General features: G+C 41.1%; 1 protein-coding gene across 3 annotated transcripts in view; it reads left to right on the top strand.

The window, feature by feature from the left end:
- FAM20B (FAM20B glycosaminoglycan xylosylkinase) overlaps positions 1-14,253 on the top strand; it is a 41,714-nt gene that overhangs the window by 12,987 nt on the left and 14,474 nt on the right. For all 3 annotated transcript variants that reach the window (XM_067532503.1, XM_067532502.1, XM_067532504.1), the window contains exons 2-5: positions 4,347-4,873; positions 7,252-7,338; positions 9,436-9,545; positions 12,442-12,613. In XM_067532503.1, coding sequence (XP_067388604.1) covers positions 4,497-4,873; positions 7,252-7,338; positions 9,436-9,545; positions 12,442-12,613 — 746 coding nt within the window. In that variant the 5' untranslated portion in view covers positions 4,347-4,496. The remainder of the gene's footprint in view (positions 1-4,346; positions 4,874-7,251; positions 7,339-9,435; positions 9,546-12,441; positions 12,614-14,253) is intronic.

Below are 14,253 nucleotides of genomic sequence, written 5' to 3'. Positions count from 1 at the left end.
ACCTCAGCCAACTCCCTCAGCACCCTCGGGTGCATTGCATCCGGCCCCATGGACTTGTGAATGTCCAATCCTTCTAAATAGTCTTGGACCCGTTCCTTCAGCACTGTGGGATGTTCGCCTCCTTCCCATTCTGTGCCACCCAGTGCAGCAGTCTGAGAGCTGATCTTGTCTGTGAAGACCGAGGCAAAAAAGACATTGAGTACCTCAGCTTTCTCCACATCCTCCGTCACTAGGTCGCCTCCCTCATTCTCTAAGGGGCCCACACTTTCTCTAATCTTCCTCTTGTTGGCAACATGCCTGTAGAAACCCTTCTTGTTCCCCTTCACGTCCCTTGCTAGCTGCAACTCCAATTGTGCTTTGGCCTTCCTGATTTCATTCCTGCACGTTCGAGCAGTGTTTATATAATCCTCCCTCCAGTGTGGGTCTCACCACTCCTTTAGTTTCCTTCTTCCTGTTTCATCTGTGTGCCATCTTCTTGCTGCTCTTCATATATTGGGAACAATCTCCTTAGTTCAGCATGACAGGCACTTGTCCATTTCTTCCAAAAGACATGCAAATGCTAACCTGAATCAGTGTAACAATAACACCAAAAACCACTCCCATCTTTAATTTAAAACAAGAAAAAAACTCTGAATTATCAGTATCTTCTTGTTCTTCTACTGTGTTACAGGTCGTAAGCTTCTCCAGGAAAGGACTATCTTTAATTTGTCTATGCAGCAATGACATAATGTTGTCACTTAAAAAATAAGGTAGAGCCTCCACGGTGAGTCTATGAAAAATGATATAATAACCTCAGCTGTGTTTCGTTGTTTGTCAGAAGGAAGCAGGTGATGACTCAGTTCAGCAGGTATCTGTAAGAAGTCAGGTCAGTCTCTCATGTGTTTAAAGATACAGAGAGCAAAAGCTACAGTACAGATTCAGGCTGAATGTCATGAAGTACAGACTATCAAAGAACAATTGTATGGTGTGAGAGAGAGAGTGCTTGTCTAGTGGTGGGGTGGTAAATGGCAATTTCAATGAGGGGAAACTATCAAAGTGCCTTGTGTTGAAAACGTAATGTGGGCTTAATATTTTTTGCCAAATATTTACATAGATGCAGTTTGTTATAGCCAAAATTAATCTCTAAAGCTGCTATGCTAATCAGTGTTATGGAGGACAAACCTAAGTGAAAGAACCCTAATATACTTGCTGTTTCTAGTTATATGGTACTTATGCATGTTAATGATAAACCTATCTGATGCCTTCACTTCACTAAGCCACAAAATGCTCTAATAAAGGCTAGTCTACACTTAAAATGGCAGAGCTGTATTGATACAACTGTGTTGGTGTAAGAGCACTTGTGTAGCTGCATTATGTCTACGGGAGAGAGCTCTCCCACCAACGACATAAAACCACCTTAACAAGCGGTGTCTCTTGCCAACATAGCACTGTCCACACAAGCATTTATGCTGGCAAAAGTAATGTCGCTCAGGAGTGTGGTTTTTTCATACCTCTAAGTGACAAAAGTTTTGCCAACCTAAGTGCTAGTGTAGGCAAGGCCTTAGTTTAAAAATAATAAAATAAAAAATCTTCGATACTAAAGCCAAAATGTTCTAAATTTGTCTATTTGTTACCATTAAGTCTAGGTGTTCGATTTTTCACAAATAAACAATACCAACAGCTCTCATGGAAGTCAAAGGAATCTGTGGTTGCTCAGCATTTCTTAGAATCAGGCCATGTATTATATACATATGAAGTGTCTAAATTTAGGTACCCAGTTTGAGACTCTTTCACCAAATGCTTTAATCTGTCCAGAACTGGGATAAATAAAGTCTAAATAGGTGTTTCCATTATAGATAGTAGTGGTTCTGAAGTGGGCTCATAAACCTCTCAGATATTTTTAAAAAGGAAACAAGTAAAAGCAAGCTCCTATCCTAGTTACATTTGAAATAACAAAGTGAAATAAATAAAGAAGTGAAGATATAATGAGTTCAAGATAAAACTCTCTTCAGATTAATCTACTTAGTCTAGTTCAGGGGTGGCCAACCCGTGGCTGGGAGCTGTCTTCACTGCATTGTTAGATTGAGCTGCTAACCCAACTCTCATCCCCATCACAAATCTCTAGTTTAAGTTAAGTGGTGCTTTAAATTTGAACTAGCTGGCCCATAAATGGAGGGGTGATAGTAGCTCAAGTGCTGTGGAAGCTCTACCGAGTAATGTGGTGGGGGAATACATCATCTGATTACAACTCCTCAACTGTTAATCTAATCATTCTGTGTCATTTGAGTGGTGTTTTGTAGTGTGGTTACTCAAACTAGCTTGAGTGGAGTGACTCAAGTGTACTAACTCCCAGCTAACTGTTGAAGGGAAGATAAGCCCTGTATCCTGCTCTTGCAGGAGTCTGCCCTTTTTGGTCAGGTGAATGTTTACCATCAGAACTACTGATTCCCATTGCCAACCTGTATTCTACAAACATTCTGTTCAGAGAAATCCTGCCCTTCCTAGATAGAACTGAATTAAGGAGGAATTTTGGTTTATTTGAATTTCCTGGCTCAGAAGTGCTTTTTGTAACTGACAGATCTGATAAGTATTACATAGGTAAGGTGGCTGTAGTGCTGGATTGAAATAGCTCTGGCATTTGATCTCCTTATTTATTCTTTCTTTTCCCTTCATGGAATTTGATGTGAAGAGTGACTATTCACATTAAATAAGCTATTCACATGTCAGCTGCATACAAGTTGCCTTTACAGTGACACTGTTTATATGCTAATATCTGTAAACAGGGTCTATCAAGAGTGTTTGAGAAGCAAGGTGTGTGACCGGAAATGAGCACAATCATGAATAAGACAAATTGAAAATGATGGAGCTAAAATTACTATCTTTTATGCTGCACATTCATTCATCTGGCTAGCAATTTTAAAGGAGTCAGTTGCAGAATATGGAGATCTATTGATTGTTTGGAACTGCTTGTCCCTAGCTGTAACACTGTAACTTGGTTTAGAAGTGGCTCAAAAGGCTGTCCCCTCTGTCTTATTGTTTTAGTCTAACATTAAGATTTTTTTACAGTAGTGCTCCTACTGTGCCGCAATGAGGACAGCAGTGGTGACTTGCTAGAAGCCCAAGGATATTTACCTAATTAAAGTAGATTTGCATCTACCCTCATCTCTTCAACATAGGATGTATGGCCTGCAGACACACACATCCACATATGCATATAGTCCATCTTGATCTGAGCAAGCAGGCCACAACTTGCATGCTGAAGATGAGGATGACTGTGATCTGCATTTGGCCAGTGGGATGCACTTTGACTGCCCATGTGTTGTAGTTGGTAAAATAACTTAGCAAGTTGCACGCATATTTCTTCAGTTTCCTGAATAAGTAACTACTGCCTCATCCATTTATTGCTCATATCAGGCAGCAGACTCTTGTGTTTTAATCATACTACGGCTTAGTGTGCAGTTTGTGGCAATTAGGAATGTAAACTATTTTCTTCAGATGTGCACTCTCTACCAGCTCCATGAGTGATGGTGATGTAGTGTGTCAGTTTTAATTTGCTTCTGGTTATGTTTGTTTAATAATGTAGGAATATTCTTTTCTTGACTTAATTTAACTAGATTTGATTAACTACTCATTAGATGGGCCATAATTGATAAAGATTTATCAGCAGAGACTCATTGAACAGGGAGATGTCTTAATCTGTCTTAAATATGAAGACACAGATGTGTGGCAGCATAGTTGCTCGTGACTGAGGTTTCAGAACAGGATGGTGGTTTTTTCTTCCACTGTGTCTATTGTTTATCTCTGATCTACTTGTTTGCTCTTGAGATGTTTTTGGCTATCATTTCTGCAGCCTGCTCTAAAGAATGGATTTAATACATGGGAATTGATGTCACGCTTCTGATTTTCATAGGTCAGTGCAGAAAACTTGGGGGGATTATAGGGACCATAACTTTAAAAACAAAAGAAAGCCTTTTCTGCTTTTAAATGTGATGCTATCAACTTAAATGACGACAATTCTTTCAAATATTTTGTCTACTGTAGTTACAGGTAATAACTGAAGTCGTAAGTGCAGTAGTTTAGAGAATTTTTTCCTATATTTGGCAGCCTTTTATATAGATCATCACTTTAACTGTATTAATCAGTTCCCCTTGTTTGTATGAGTCGTACACACAGCAATAGGGAAGAGAATACTTACAAAAGAGGAGAATGGGATTGTGAAACCACAAAAATTGGTAGGAAGGTTTGGGGTTAGGGTGCAAGTGCAGCGACTCTTTAACTTGCTTAGTAAAATTGTCTCGCTTTTGAGTTGATGGTACCAGAAGGTAGGTACCTGTGAAACTTAATTGGGTTTTTTTGTTAATTTATAGGGATACCAGAAGATGCTTCAATGATGATAGACCCACAAGAGTGAACATTATGAATGAAATTCATTAACACCCCTCTCTTCACCCTGATCTCTAATAGACTTCCTGTAGTCCTTGGAAGAGAGGGTCAGGGGAGAAGGGTTGAAAGTCACCATGAAGCTAAAGCAGAGAGTGGTGCTTCTGGCCATCCTCCTTGTCATCTTCATTTTCACGAAAGTTTTCCTCATTGACAACTTGGACACCTCAGCTGCCAACCGTGAGGACCAGCGTGCCTTTCACCACATGATGGCAAGCCTGCGTGTAGAGCTAGACCCCCGACTTGATCATACGCTGCAGTCCCCCTGGGAGATTGCCGCTCAGTGGGTGGTGCCGCGGGAAGTATATCCCGAGGAGACGCCAGAGCTAGGGGCTGTTATGCATGCGATGGCTACCAAGAAAATTATGAAAGCTGATGTGGGCTACAAAGGAACCCAGCTGAAAGCTTTGCTAATACTGGAAGGGGGTCAGAAAGTGGTCTTCAAACCTAAGAGGTAAATATTCCCATCAGTGACTGGATAAAGCACTCTTTGGTTTTTTCCTCCCTGTTGATTCATTGATTTATAAATTGATATATGTCCATATACATGTGATGCACTCTAGTATTCACCAAACCCAACCCTCTTTGTAGTTCAGAGGTATAATCAAAAAGGTTGGTCAAACTTTGCATTGCTGAACCCTGGTTTCTGGCCAGATGGCTGGTACCTGAAGAGGAGTAGTGCAGCACGCCTCAGTGAGAGGCTTGTTGTCATGATCTTGGTGCCTGATGGGAGTGTGAGTCATGGGGGGGTGAGGAAGTGGAAATTGATGGTCAGCTTAAAACTAGATCTAGAAGGCTGTGGTGCTACCCGTGGAATGTAGTGTTTTATGTTCTTCCTTGTATTGGTTGATTGGGAAATTGCATTTCTGCCTTGATTGAACATTTTTTCATTCCACCAGAGAGCTTATTATGAGACTTGTGTATGCCTGTAAGGCTTTCTAAACTAACTTTCCTTGGGGAAAAGGTGGACCAATTTAATGGCCACTTGCAATCCTGGTTTGGAGTTATGTCATGGGACTGTAGTAGGTTGAAAGAGTATGAACGTTTTGCACTGACTTGGTGGTGGTACAACTTGCACAGCAGCTCATCCTGTAAATACAGTAACAAGACATGGTATTTCAGTAGTGCTTTTCATATAACTGAATGCCATAAAGCACGTTACCAAGCCTTAAATTACATTCCAGTAATGGAATGTCTGTGTGCAGGCAGGCAAAGTAGCTGTACACATCAAGGGCATGTACAGCCAGGAATGTTTCTAGGAATGCCGGATAATTTGTGGTGGTATGCAATGCATGTGAGAAAAGGAGGGGATGCAGAGGGGAATTTTTGGCAAGGATGTTAGGGTTTTTATCCCTACCTTTTTTTCCATAAGATTCTGGAAGACCGTAAGCAATTGCCCACATTCAGCTCTAGGGCATGTAGTCAGGTTCCCTATTTAGCATCTTTCTGATTGAATCCTGTAGCCCTGCTGGAGAGTTAGCAGAATGAGTGGGTGGGCAGTCAAAAAAGCTAACAGAATATTATGAACTATTATGAAAGGGATAGATAATAAGATTGAAAATATCATAATGTCACTATATAAATCCATGGTACACCCACACCTTGAATACTGTGTGCAGTTCTGGTTGTCCCATCTGAAAAAATACATATTAGATTTGAAAAAGGTACAAAGAAGGGTAAAAAATTATTAGGGATATGGAACAGCTTCTATATGAGGAGAGATTAAAAAGACTGGGACTTTCAGCTTGGAAAAGAGACAGCTAAGGGGAGATATGACAGAAGTCTATAAAATCATGAGTGGATTGGAGAAAGTGAATAAGGAAGTGTTATTTACTCCATCACATAACACAAGGACCAGGGGTCACCCAATGTAATTAATAGGCAGCAGGTTTAACACAAACAGAAAGTAGTACTACTTCACACAAGGCACAGTCAACCAGTGGAACTTGCCAGGACATATTGTGAAGGCCAAAACTGTAACTGGGTTCAAAAAAGAACTAGAGAAGTTCATGGAGGATAGGTCCATTCATGGTTATTAGCTAAGATGATCAGGGACGCAACCCCAAGATCTGGGTGTGCTAAGCCTCTAACTGCCAGAAGCTGGGACTGGACAACGGGATGAATCAGTCAATAATTGCCCTGCTCTGTAATCTTTCCCTCTTAAGCAGCTGGCATTAGCTCCTTGGTAGTTTGTTCCATTGGTTAATCATCTTCACTGTTTGTTTGGGTTTTTTAAGTGCTTTTCAATTTGAATTTATTTGGCTTCATTGGTTCTTACATCTTTTTCTGTTAGATTAAAGATGCTGTTAATTCCTTGTATTTTTGCCTCAGGAAGATATTTATTCACTGTAATCAAGTCACCTCTAAGTCTGTTGTTGCTCCCGTTCAGATATGCAAGGATTGCATTAGTATTTTTTGTCACTGCCTCACACTAGGAGCTGACGTTGAGTTTTGTCCATTGTGACTCCTAAATCCTTTAAAGAGCACTGCTTTTGGATACAGTAACCGATTCTGTAGGTATGGCTTTATATTCTTTGCTCTGATGTGTATGAGTTTGCATTTTGATTGTATTAAAACTCACTTTGTTTGACTGGTCCCAGCTTACCAGGTGATCCAGATCACTCTGTATGACTGCCCTGTTCTCATTATATATCACTCTACCAATCTTTACATTCTTTAATCTCACTAAACTCATTCCCTCCTCCCACAAGAAATCATTTTGGAGCTGACCCAGAGCCAATTTCACTTCACCATGATTCTTGCTTATGAGGCTCTGTACTTTATTCCTGAGAAGAATCATTGTTTATCTTCCATCATTCATTGCGATTACAGATATGCCAGAGACTATGTAGTAGAAGGAGAGCCATATGCTGGATATGACAGACACAATGCGGAGGTGGCAGCCTTTCACTTGGACAGGTATGGAGCTATTGTGTTAATTATTCCTTTGGGGTTTTTTTCTTGCACCGGTTCTCTTCAGAGAGGTGCCTGAGACATCAATTTCCAGCCTGCTCTTACAGTAGAACAAAAAATGTTGCAAAACATCATGACATGATAAGGTCCAACAAGCAAGGTTTCTGCAAAGGAAGTGGTATCACACTAATTTATTAGAATGCTTTGGACATGTCAACAAAGTAATGGATAAAGGAGAATCAAATGGGCCCAGTTTACATAGGCTTTCTAAAGGGTTTTAATTGGGTCTCTCACAAAAGGCTGCTAAAGAAACTAAGTAGTCATGGGATGAGAGGCAAAGTATTATCATGGGTCAAAAACTGACTTGAGACAGAGAATAAATAGTCAATTTACATCTTGGCAAAAGGTGAAGAATGGGGGGCCTTAAGGTTTTATACTAGGTTCTGTGTTTAGTATATTTGTCAACGATCTGGGACGGGGTGGAGTGAGCCGTGAGAGACCAATTTTTTCATATGATATAGTAGTATTTAGGTTTGTCAAGTCCACAGAGGACTGTGAAGCACATCAGAGGGACCTAACCAAGGTTGGTGAATGGGCAACATGATGAAAAATGAAATATATTGTTAGTAAATGTAGAGTAATTTACACGGGAGGGAAAAAATTAACTACAGTAGAACCTCAGATACGAACACCAGAGTTATGAACTGACCAGTCAAGCGAACACACTGTGAAATTGGAAGTACTGTTAAGCAATCAGGCAGCAGCAGAGGGGAGGGAAAAAAAAGAAAGCAAATACTGTGCAGAGCAGAACAGTCTGGGGTTTGCGCTGTTCTTGTAAGCCAAGTGTGCTGTTTCACCACACTCCACCCCACTTCGAGGGGGCAGCTGTTTTTACCCTCTCCCCATCCCCCAGCCAAGCCCGGGAAAGAAAGCTGCCACAGCTGAGCAGCTCATGCTGGGAACTGACATCTTCTCCATTTATCTCAATAGGGTGCTAATATTTAATTCTGATGCAGACACTTTGAAGGATATCTCTTTTAGATAGTCTCATTTCTATGCTCCTTCGCATATGGCTGTCACATTTGCTCATACAAATTGTATAATTGCACAGATCCAAATCCATTGATCTTTTTCCTATCCTGCGTATCTCAGGCATGATTTGTTAAAACGGACATTCTTCTTTGCCTATTTTGAATAATACTTGCACTTTGTTTGGGCTTTCTGTCTAAGGATCTAAAATCAGTTTACAAATTTTGAAGAATTAACCCACATAGAATCTCTGTAGGATAAGTATTCCCATTTTACAGAGGGGGCAACTGAGGTTAAGGATGGGACTTTCGAATGTGCCGCATTTATATTTGTGCTCCCAACTCACTTAGGCACGTCTGAAAATCCTGCCCTAAGCACCCAAATTGCCTATGGTTACACAGTAAGACCAACAGACACAGGAACAGAACCCAGATCTCTTCACTGACAGACTTGTGCTTAACTGCTAAACTATCCTTCCCACCTCTTTTGTGTTTCTAAATATCTTTGTGTTTTCCAAAAACACCCAGTTCTCTCACACCAGCTTGTCTGCTCTGAAGTGTAACTGAATTGGGGTTTAAATTACAACAGAGTTTATCAAATGGTTTCTGGGAATTGCTTTAAGTTATCTTTTCATGTGGCCAGTCCAAGGCCCTGTGGTTTTTGCTTTGTGCTGCTACATGAGAGAGAGAATATATTTTGTGATGTGAGGTCTCATTTCCTGGACTGAGTTCTCTGAAGACACTGTATTTGGCCCTTGAAGAAAAGGTTCATCTCAGTGACCACTCAGACCAATATAGGAGCATTGCTGATGGGCTGTAAAGAGAGTCTTGTACATCCAGCCCTTCTTAGCCAAAGGAAAGTTTCCTGAGTGTCTTGAAAGAAGATAGAAGGTACAAACGGTACAAATTAAGGTACAAATTAATTTCCATGGGGTTTCAAGCTTAGCACCTGCTTTAAAGTAACCATCTTTGATTTTGCTCAGTGGAGTGAAGACCTGATGTAGCTTTTAGATTTGGAACTGCTATACCTATTACAAATTCTCATACTTTGTCACCCCTTTTCCCTCAAAAACAGAATTCTGGGTTTCCGGCGAGCTCCACTGGTGGTTGGCAGGTTTGTGAATCTACGTACAGAGATCAAACCTGTTGCCACAGAGCAGCTGCTGAGTACCTTCCTGACTCTGGGTAAGTGATTTCTCGAGATTGTGCTGTACATTGAAAATAAACATGTTAAACCAAAAAAGAGCAGTGGGAAACTGGCATAGTTGTAGAACAGTTAATTACCATATAGGAGCCTGGTAAGCTGCTTCCAGCCCTTGGAGGGATTTTAACACTGGTATAACCTAGTTTGGTGGGGGAAGAGGCCGAATCATTTTTCTACCAAAAATACTTGGCTTTGCCTGTAATTTTTTTAGGTTCCCATTTGCTGCTGATGCAGCTATTTGTTTGACTATGTATTTTCTCCCGAATGTCGCAAGCAGTCAGAAGAATTTAGGAATAGACCTAAATTGAAAAAATTGAATTATATTTTACTTCTGAATAAATTGAATGGTGTGGCTTGCTAATATACCAAATGGTGATGGATGATGTTATTCGTGTAGCGCTAACAGTGTACCTGGCATAGCAATATGGTTATAAGAAAGGGATAAGATGTTCATCACTAGGTGTCCTGGAACTATTTCATATATTTAGTTTATAGTAGTAATGCTGATAGGATTTTCTGGGGGTTAATGGCTCAAGGATAAAGTTCTACCAGGTCATTATGCCTCCGAAAATGCCCTGAGCTACAACCATTAGTACTTCAGTCAGATTGTAAAATATCCTATTTCTTTGTCAGAAAACTTATTTAGAAACATTCATTAACAATTTGTTGTATTTATGTATATATGATAGGCAGGGCTGGTAGCACCTTTTATTGTTAAGGTTTCCAGACACTTCCCATTATAAGACCCTATTTTCAATTGCTTATAACTTTGCCAAACTTTAATTGTTCAGGCTGAAATATTGCCTCATGCTGAGGTTGTGTTTTTTTTTTTTTTTTTTTGAAATTTCAGACAAATGGCTCAGCTGTTTCAGAGAATGAGGCTAATGAAAAAATGTTGTTTTTCCTGTGTTCAAAAATTCTGGCAACATGTTTTTTAAAAAAAGAAAAAAGCTCTTGTGCCCCCATTCTATGGAGTAGGGACTTGAAATTTAGAAGCAGGGTGGCCTTTATGTCAGGGATGCATGTGCCTTTTGCCACCCCCCACAAAATCTGCCTAAATTTGGCCAAGTTACAAACCTTTAAAATATTGCCATTCACACTGCTAAAAATTCTGAAGATTCCATCCCTGTGAGGCATGCTGCAGCCAGGGGCTGAGAAGAACTCTCTCTGCAGTTGCAGCTGTGGGCTGTGCTGAGGCTAGGGCTGGGAGTGTTACACAGAGCAGGGAGCCAGTGTTTCCTGTGCTGTCAGTGCTCCCATTGCTGATGCCAAAGCAGCATGAAGGGGGAAGCTGTCTGATTGGAAAGCAAAGGGGACAAGAGCCAAACCTAGGGTGATGAGGTGCAGTGGAGTAGGTCAGGACAAAGAGTTGGGTGTGGGGAGATTGGACAAGGAGCCAGGGTGGGGGACTGACAGCATGTCGGAACAGGTGACCTGAAGTTGGGGGAAGAGAAGCAGATTAGATGAAGATCTGGGAGGGGAAACTGGGATGAGGAGCCAGAGAATGCAGAGGAACTAGAGCTGGCTGGGACAGACTGGAGGGATGTAGCAGCAGGGGCCAAGCAAGGGAGGGACAGGCAGACGAGTCTTTGCCTGTTAGAACACACTCCTCTTCCAGAGCATGGAATGAAACACAAGATTCCTGAGTCTCATCAGTCCTCTGCTGCCAGAAGCTGTGAAACCCACTGGCAAAGTGTCCCATGCCCCGCCTAGAACTAGTCCACATAAAGGATGATAACCTACTATTGCTATCAGTTACTCCATTTGCTCAAATGGCAGAAGTCTTTATAGTGGATTTAAAGGTTCTAATCCTGCAGATGACCCATGTAGGAGTCAGTATGATGGAATTTCTGGGTTTTTGGGTTTTTTTATATCTAGGAAATTACATTAAAATGTAACATAATTAACATTGCAAGTCAAGCACTCAGAAGCTAGGAAATGCCAGAATTAAGGTTGCCTGTGCAATCTTAATTTGACCTCTTTGTACATACATCATAAGCAAAATGATACAGTTTTTGTTTATATGATCACACAGTATTTTTTCCATTGGACCCCTCTCTCATTCACCGCACTGAATGATTGGTGCTCATTTAATGAGCAACTAATTTAGTATTTTGTTTTTTTCTTCATTGTTCAACGTCATAGTCTCAGAATCTAAAGCCAGAAAGGGCCCCCAGATCATGTAGGCTGACCTCCTGTATGTCAGAGGCCACCAGCCCCCTCATGCTACAACCCAAGAACCGAAATTAAATCAGGCTATTATGTGCTACTGGCAAAGAATAGGAAGGACTGAGATGCACCAGTGCCCAAGTCCCCTGCAATGGCAGGGAAATGTTTAAATGAGATATACCCGGATAATCCTGGCACGTGACTCACACCTACACACTGCAGGGGAAGGCGGATACTCTCTAAGTTCACTGCCAATGCGACCAGGGGGGGAATTCCTTCCCAGCCCCACATCTGCAATCTGTTAGACCCCAAGTACCTGAGCACAGGCAACCTTAATTTTTGCATTTCCTAACATCTGAGTGCTTGACTTTGCAATCTTAATAATGTTCTTCTGATGTAGTTTATTGTGAGTAATATATGTGTGTGTGTCTTCCCTTGTCTATTCAGTGGATCCTTTGAAGTGAGCTTTTCATCCTGCCAAAGGTTTCCTATTGGTTCTCTCTCCATTTGGAAATTCTTTCCAAAAGAAAGGGAGAAGTTTTGGTTTCCTCTTGAGGGAAGGAAAAGGAAGGCCAAATGAAGTAAACTCCTGTTGAAAGGACTTTTGTGAAAATGTCTCTAAAGGTTCTGCTGATCAGGTGGCTCCTCTTTTATTTGGGCTTCCATAGATTTACTGCTGTTCTTGTGATATGTTTTTGGTTTTTGAAGGTAATAGTACCTGTTTCTATGGGAAGTGCTACTATTGTCGAGAAACAGAACCAGCTTGCGCTGATGGAGACACCATGGAGGGGTCAGTCACGCTATGGTTACCGGATGTCTGGCCTCTTCAGAAGCATCGGCATCCTTGGGGAAGGACTTACCGCGAAGGCAAACTGGCCAGGTATGAGAACCCCACAGGCCTATTGCATCAGTCCAGAGTACACCTGTCTTTGCATCGCTTAGCCATGACTCAGGTTGTTTAAAGAGCAGTATTCACAAGATCCAAAGGAACTTTCAGCCAGTATTCTTGAACCAGAACTATTAATGAAGGCCTCTGATGGGACAAGCTTTAATTTGAGGGAGAAGAGAGAAATCCTATGGGCATCCAGGAATGCCAAGTGTGTCATTCTTTTCCCACTTGTTCCCTGGAAAATAACTTGCCACAAGTTACTGAGCATCTCAGCCATGCCACTGAGTTGACTGTGGAATCTCAGCTGCTTACCTCACTGCTGAGGCTTTCTTTGGTACTATGCCCATATTTGGCTGAACAGAATCTTGTGACACTGAGTTAGTAGCCTTTTGGCCTGATTTCATAGGTTTTGATTGGTATTGTTTGTGTGTTTTTGTTTTCCTGTGGACCTTTGTCAAAAACTTTCACGCCAAAATAGTTTTTGTGTTGTTCAGGGAGATTCTGTGCAGCTTGGAAGAGACATAGCTCTCTCTTGTTTTTTTTCCAAGATTACAGTCTTCTGTATTTTCTGCAAAGTGTATCTCACCTTAAATAGTTTAAAACTGAAAAGCTGTTTGTTAGTTTATATACCAGCAACATATAAGGATCTGGGCTAGTGCCTGAAGAGCACTGTGAGACAGACCAGTGTGGGCCTGACAGTTATGAGACAGACATGGTATCTCAAAAACTGACTGGTACAGAAACACTTTGCCAGGACTAGACCAAATGATTTCGAGCTCAGTAAACTTTTCCAAGCACTGATTCAGGACGAGTGATCAGAAAGGCATTTGCAGTCCCTAAATCTTGTTTGCTAAACTATATTTTTGGTTAAGCTGTTTCCATCAGTTCCTAACTTAAATGGCTGTTCACAGAAAGAATCTGAACTGGTGGCTTTGTCAGAGAGTTTTGGTATATAAAATACCCAATTAGACTTCTTCAGCCTTTAAACGGGTCTTGGCAAGTAGAAAGTTAGTGTCCCCTCTTGCATTGGCTACTGTCAGAAGACAGGATACTGAGCTAGATAGAACATTGGTCAGACCCATTATGGCCATTCTTATGTAAGTTTAGAGCCACCCTGAAGGTCCATATACATAATTTAGCGTGTGCTGATCTAATCAAGTCCTGACTCTCCTATTCTGTGTATTTGCAGAAAAGAGAACAGGAAACATTTTGCTTCTGTTAAGTTGTTTCTCCATTTAGAGGGCCCATTTATGCTATGTTTTACCATGTTGGAGTGAGACCTACAGTTTGTCTAAATGGTGTGGTAATGCACGCTACACGGGTGTGATTTTTAAAATGCACTAAGGTGTTGGGCATTAATTGGTCCATGTAGAACCTGCTGGTATTCACTAAAGGTTCCTTACTGTGTGTCAGCATAGTACTATTTTAATCAGCATTATGTTAAAACACAGTGGTTGGGTCTACATGAACTATTAATGCGCAACACTTCAGTGCACATCAGAAATCACATCCCCACCATGTAGACAAGCTACAGGTCTAACATGACAATCCTTATGTTATAAAATACTTAGTTCTTGCCCATGCAGATGGAATCAAATAACATTGCTGTTTTGTTGTTTATTGAGCCATAT

The sequence above is a fragment of the Emydura macquarii genome, unplaced genomic scaffold (assembly GCF_026122565.2).
Source record: "Emydura macquarii macquarii isolate MOO-44397 ecotype Brisbane River unplaced genomic scaffold, CSIRO-AGI_Emac_v2 contig_3287, whole genome shotgun sequence".
Classification (NCBI taxonomy): Eukaryota; Metazoa; Chordata; order Testudines; family Chelidae; genus Emydura; species Emydura macquarii.
This window is presented reverse-complemented; position numbering and strand designations above follow the sequence as displayed.